At 44.8% G+C, this 6,000-nt stretch overlaps 1 protein-coding gene across 1 annotated transcript in view; it reads left to right on the top strand.

The window, feature by feature from the left end:
* Positions 1 to 836: 836 nt before the first annotated feature.
* ESYT3 (extended synaptotagmin 3) overlaps positions 837 to 6,000 on the top strand; it is a gene marked incomplete at its 5' end in the record, with an annotated part of 44,317 nt that continues 39,153 nt past the window's right edge. Inside the window, one exon of the mRNA XM_081328074.1 lies at positions 837 to 1,187. Coding sequence (XP_081184200.1) covers positions 837 to 1,187 — 351 coding nt within the window. The remainder of the gene's footprint in view (positions 1,188 to 6,000) is intronic.

Below are 6,000 nucleotides of genomic sequence, written 5' to 3'. Positions count from 1 at the left end.
AGTTTTTAAGAAGAGACTGGACAGCCATTTGCCTGAAATGGTATAGGGTTTCCTGCCTGAGCAGGGGGTTGGACTAGATGACCTCCAAGGACCCTTCCAACTTCTTCTTCTTCTTCTTCTTCTTCTTCTTTTTCTTCTTCTTCTTATTATTACTATTATTACTATTATTATTATTATTATTATTATTATTATTATTATTATTATTATTATTATTATTATTATTATTATTATTATTATTATTATTATTATTATTATTATTATTATTATTATTGTCCCAAAGGTGCTTTTTCAAGAGGCAACTGGACTTTCTTTGTTTTTCTTTGAAGACGTTTCGCTTCTCATCCAAGAAGAATGACGGGAAGCGAAACGTCTTCAAAGGAAAAAAAAAACAGTCCAGTTGCCTCTTGAAAAAGCACCTTTGGGACGACAACCACGACCTGGATGCCTGAGAACCTCCACAGACAAACCGGCCGAGGCTTTTCCTTTCCGCTTGCGCCGAGGCCCTCTAGGGGGCAACAAAGAGCCTGGCCCGGCCGCTGGGAGAAGGAGAAGGCGGGGCCGAAAATCAGCGGCACACCTGAGCGGGACTTCCCTCGGCCTTGCCGGGGCGGCGCTGAGAGAGGAGGAGGAGGAGGAGGAGGAGGAGGAGGAGAGTCAATGGGCGGCGGCAGCGGCAGCAGCCGCAGCAACAGTAGCAACACCGCGGATGCTCTTCGACGAGCGCTTGGAGCGCCCCGGGCTGCCTGAGGGAGCTGCGTTGAAGGACTGAGCACCTTGCCCGGCCGGCCGGGAGCCGCGTCGTCGTCCTTCGTGGTTTCGCTGGGGCTCCACCTGCCATGCAGCCGGCGGCTGCGGCCGCGGGGCAGGCGGACTCTGCTGCCTCGAGCGCCGCTGAGCTGGAGCCGAGCGAAGACCGACTTTCGCGGTGGGAAGCGAAGCCTCTTCCCCCGCTGCTCCGTGAGCTGAGTGCCTTCGCGGGCCGGGCGGTGCTGTGCCTGGCGCCGGTCTACCTGGCCGGCTACCTGGGGCTCAGTACGATCTGGGTGCTGGTCGGCTTGTTCATCTGGATGTGGTGGAGAAGGAACCGGCGAGAGAAGCAGTCCCGGCTCTTGGCAGCCTTCGGGCTGGCTGAGGATGAGAAGCAAGCGATCAGCCAAGGGATAGCCCTCCAGCAGCTCCCGGCCTGGGTGAGTAGCGCAAAACAGACTTTGGCTCTCACTTTGAGTAGCGCAAAACAGACTTTGGCTCTTACTTTCTGGCCTGAGGAGCTGAGGGGGCTTGCTCTCCAGGGGCAAATGAGCCTCTGGACCTGGTATCTCCAGAAGCTTTCATTGTCTCCCTCTCTGTTGCTTGGTACTGGTATTAAATAGTATCAAGTAGGGAAAACTTACCCCCTCCCACCAAGAAGCCCATGTGACACCTCAGGTTGGGAGACTTGGCAGTGCAATGGTGCTTCTCCATCCTTCTTTTAGGGAGGGGACTTGCCATTCTCCACCGCTGGTTCAGAATTCAGGGGGACAACCTGACAGATAATCAAACACGCATCAAAACCTGTGGAATTATCACAAAACACCTGGCTGTTTTATGCATGTTATTCTTTTATAGCAGGGGTCTTCAAACTTGGCCCTTTTATGAATTGTGGACTTCAACTCCCAGAATTCCTCAGCCAGTGTGCCTGGCTGAGGAATTCTGGGAGTTGAAGTCCACAAGTCATAAAAGGGCCAAGTTTGAAGACCCCTGTTTTATAGTATACCAGCAGTGATAAATATTTCCTTGTGTTATGAACTAGCTAAGGTCATGAGTGGCATAGTCGAATTCTGACTGGGCAGGGCTTCATCCTGATAGTCCATCTGGAGAGAAATACAAAGTCACGGGTGAGATCAAGAACAAAATGAAGCTTGGGCTCTGTGTGACTGGATAAACTATATAGAAGTACAGATTAAGCCTACATTTGCATCAGTTCATATCAGGTATTCTAACAAACACTTTTTAAAACTGCCTTAGGGGTCAAGTCTTTCTGTTTGCTCTGCTCCTCTGTTAAAGGTGAGGAATACTGAGACTGAGTAGGAAATACCTTGTTGTTGTTGTTAGCTGCGAAGTCGTGTCCGACCCATTGCGACCCCATGGACAACGTTCCTCCAGGCCTTCCTGTCCTCTACCATTTTCTGGAGCCCATTTAAGCTCACGCCTACTGCTTCAGTGACTCCCTCCAGCCACCTCATTCTCTGTCGTCCCCTTCTTCTCTTGCCCTCAATCTTTCCCAGCATTAGGCTCTTTCGAGTGAGTCCTTCCTTCTCATTAGGTGGCCAAAGTATTTGAGTTTCAATTTCAGGATCTGGCCTTCTAAAGAGCAGTCAGGGTTGATCTCCTCTAGGACTGACCGGTTTGATCGCCTTGCAGTCCAAGGGACTCGCAGGAGTCTTCTCCAGCACCATAGTTCAAAGGCTTCAATTCTTTGGTGCTCAGCCTTTCTTATGGTCCAACTTTCACTGCCATACATTGCAACTGGGAAGACCATAGCCTTGACTATACGCACTTTTGTTAGCAGGGTGATGTCTCTGCTTTTTAGTGTGCTGTCTAGATTTGCTATTGCTTTGTTCCCCAGGAGCAAGCGTCTTTTAATTTCTTGGCTACAGTCCCCATCTGCAGTGATCTTGGAGCCCAGGAAAATAAAATCTGTCACTACCTCCATTTCTTCCCCATCTATTTGCCAGGAATTGAGAGGGCCGGATGCCATGATCTTGGTTTTCTTAATGTTAAGTTTCAACCCAACTTTTGGACTCTCCTTCTTCACCCGCAACAAGAGGCTCTTCAGTTCCTCTTCACTTTCTGCCATTAGAGTGGTATCAACTGCATATCTTAAAAAGGTAAAGGTAAAGGTGCATGCGTGCTAGTCGTTTCCGACTCTAGGGGCCGGTGCTCATCTCCATTTCAAAGCCAAAGAGCCAGCGCTTGTCCAAGGACGTCTCTGTGGTCATGTGGCCGGCATGACTAGATGCCAAAGGCGCACAGAACGCTGTTACCTTCCCACCGTAGTGGTCCCTATTTTTCTACTTGCATTTTTACGTGCTTTCGAACTGCTAGGTTGGCAGAAGCTGGGACGAGTAACAGGCGCTTACTCTGTTACGCGGCACTCGGGATTTGACCCGCCAAACTGCCGACCTTCTGATCGACAAGCTCAGCATCCTAACCCACTGAGCCACCACGTCCCTTTTGCATATGTTAGGTTGTTAATATTTCTCCCAGCCATCTTAATTCCAACTTTTGATTCATCTAGCCCTGCCTTTCTCATGATGTGCTCTGCATATAAGTTAAATAGGCAGGGTGACAGTATACAGCCTTGCCGGACTCCTTTCCCAATTTTGAACCAATCAGTGGTTCCGTGTCCAGTTCTCACTGTTGCTTCTTGGCCCACATATAGGTTTCTCAGGAGACAAATAAGATGGTCTGGTACTCCCATCTCTTTAAGAACTTGCCACAGTTTGTTGTGATCCACATAATCAAAGGCTTTAGCATAGTCAATGAAGCAGAAGTAGATGTTTTTCTGGAACTCCCTAGCTTTCTCCATGATCCAGCGTATGTTGGCAATTTGATCTCTAGTTCCTCTGCCTCTTCGAAATCCTGCCTGTACTTCTGGTAGTTCTCGATCCACATACTGCTGGAGTCTAGCTTGTAGGATTTTAAGCATAACTTTACTAGCATGTGAAATGAGTGCAATGGTGCGATAGTTTGAACATTCTTTGGCACTGCCTTTCTTTGGAATTGGAATGTAAACTGATCTTTTCCAATCCTGTGGCCACTGTTGAGTTTTCCAAATTTGCTGGCAAATTGAGTGTAGCACTTTTACTGCATTGTCTTTTAAGATTTTGAATAGCTCAGCTGAAATACTGTCACCTCCACTAGCTTTGTTGCTCAGTTTTTTTTTTATTGAAAAGTTTTATCATACATTTTATCTTTGACAGTCCCCCCTACCCCTCCCCTATCCCTCCCTCCTTACCCCTCCCCCCCTCCCCACCCCCCCACCCCGACTTCCCAGAGCTGAGTACAAGGTATAAAAAAGAAAAAAAGAATCATAAACAACCATATGCTAACAACCATAGACTCTAAAATCTATCACTCTCTAGCTCACATAGGATAACTACAAACACTATTAATATAGAATATATGAAAAAAAAACAAAAAAAAAATTTCTCCTTATTCTCCTTATAAATCTCTAGCCAAACTGGGCTATGATCAGAAATAGTTCTTGCACATATCTTCACCTTCTTAATCCTTAAAAAAAAGTCATTAGTCAACAAGCATGACTTGGGACGCGCTAGCTCCAGCCTTGTCCATCTGAACATCCAAAACACCATTCCAATCCCCCATAAAAATAAAAATTTTATAATCCAACTGGGTAAGCTTTGTATGAAATAAACTAAAAAAGTCAACTTGTTGTTGATTAGGAGCATATAATCCAACTAAAAGCATCTTTTTACCTACTAGCAGCAACTCTATCATAACGTATCTTCCATGCTTATCTGCTTCAATTAAGTCCGCTGTTAAAGCACTTTTAAGATAAACAACCACTCCATTTTTCTTATTCATTGCAGAAGCAACAAATTGCGTGCCCAACCTTGAGTTCGATAAATACTTTTGGTCCACAACCCTAATATGCGTTTCTTGCAACCATATAACATCTATCTTGAATTGTTTTAAATATTAAAAAACTTTCTTCCTCTTCTGTGGTGAATTTAGTCCATTAACGTTCCAAGTTAAAAATTTAGTTGCCATGCATATCATCCCAAAGCTCTTGGAGCACTGCTTAAACAGGACTATCTTTTTTAGGCTGTGCTCCTCCCACTACTTGGCTGTAAGTACATTTTGGAAATTCCATAGACTTCTGCTGATCTTGTTCTTTTATTTTTTTTTGATCGTTTTAAAGCAGCACACGTCACCCTCTGCTCTCTAGAATCATCCAAAGAAGTTGTAGCTTGATCTCCTCCAGCACCATTCTCCTCTGTCTGTCCATCTTCAGCCTCTTGGTGTTCTCCTTCTCCAGATCCCTTTGCAGCTTCCAGAAGTGATAGTGGGGTTGCTTTTAAAACGTTATTGTAAAAATCACGCGCCTGCATCACAGTGGTCAAACGGTACCTTTTACCTTCATACATCACCATCAACCCAACTGGAATCTCCCATCTGAACCTTATATCTCGTTGCTTGAGCTCTTGCACTAAAAATGTAAAATCCTTCCTTCTCCTTAAAATCTTTGGAGGAATTTCTTTTAGAACCAAAACTTCTTGATCAGCAATCACGACTTTAGTACCATAAGCAGCTTGAATAACTTCATCTCTAATTTCCCTCTTTACAAAATAAACCACCACATCTCTAGGTAGCTTTCTCTGTCTGGCAATCCATGAATTCACACGAAACACTTTATCCATGCCTCCCTTTATTTCAGATGCTGGCTGACTCAATACTACTTCCAGAGCCTCAGAAATCAGCTGCTTTAGATCTTCCTTAATATTCTCTTTTAAACCTCTGATTCTAACAGCATACTGCATCTGGTAATATTGAGCAAGACTCAATTCTTTGTCCATTTTGTCTCTTAAATCTTCATTTTCCAGTACTTTTGCTTCTAATATGGCATTTTTTTGAGTCAAATCTTCCACTTTTTCATCCAAATCTTCCACACATTCAGCCACTCTATACACTGAAGACAAAATGTCTACCTTCATCACTCTGAACTTCTCTTCCATCCTCTCTTCTATTCTCTCCTCCAATTTCTCCAACTTCTCCTCCATCTTTGCAAATTTATCACCCATTGCTTCCAGAATTACCTGGGCATATTTTCCAAGAGCATCTTGTAAATCCTTCGGTGTCAATACATCAGGAAGAAGCAACGCTTGCAATGATGACTGTTGCACCGGAGAAGTTCCAGCACTCCAAAGAGCTTTTGGAGGAGGTTTAGCCGCCATCTTTACTTTCACTTACTACGCACTTTCACTTTTAAATTTATAA

This window comes from Vipera berus (genome assembly GCF_964194415.1).
Source record: "Vipera berus genome assembly, chromosome: 1".
NCBI classification, from domain to species: domain Eukaryota; kingdom Metazoa; phylum Chordata; class Lepidosauria; order Squamata; family Viperidae; genus Vipera; species Vipera berus.
The sequence above is the reverse complement of the archived record's forward strand: the minus strand, read 5'-3'. Positions and strand labels throughout refer to the sequence as shown.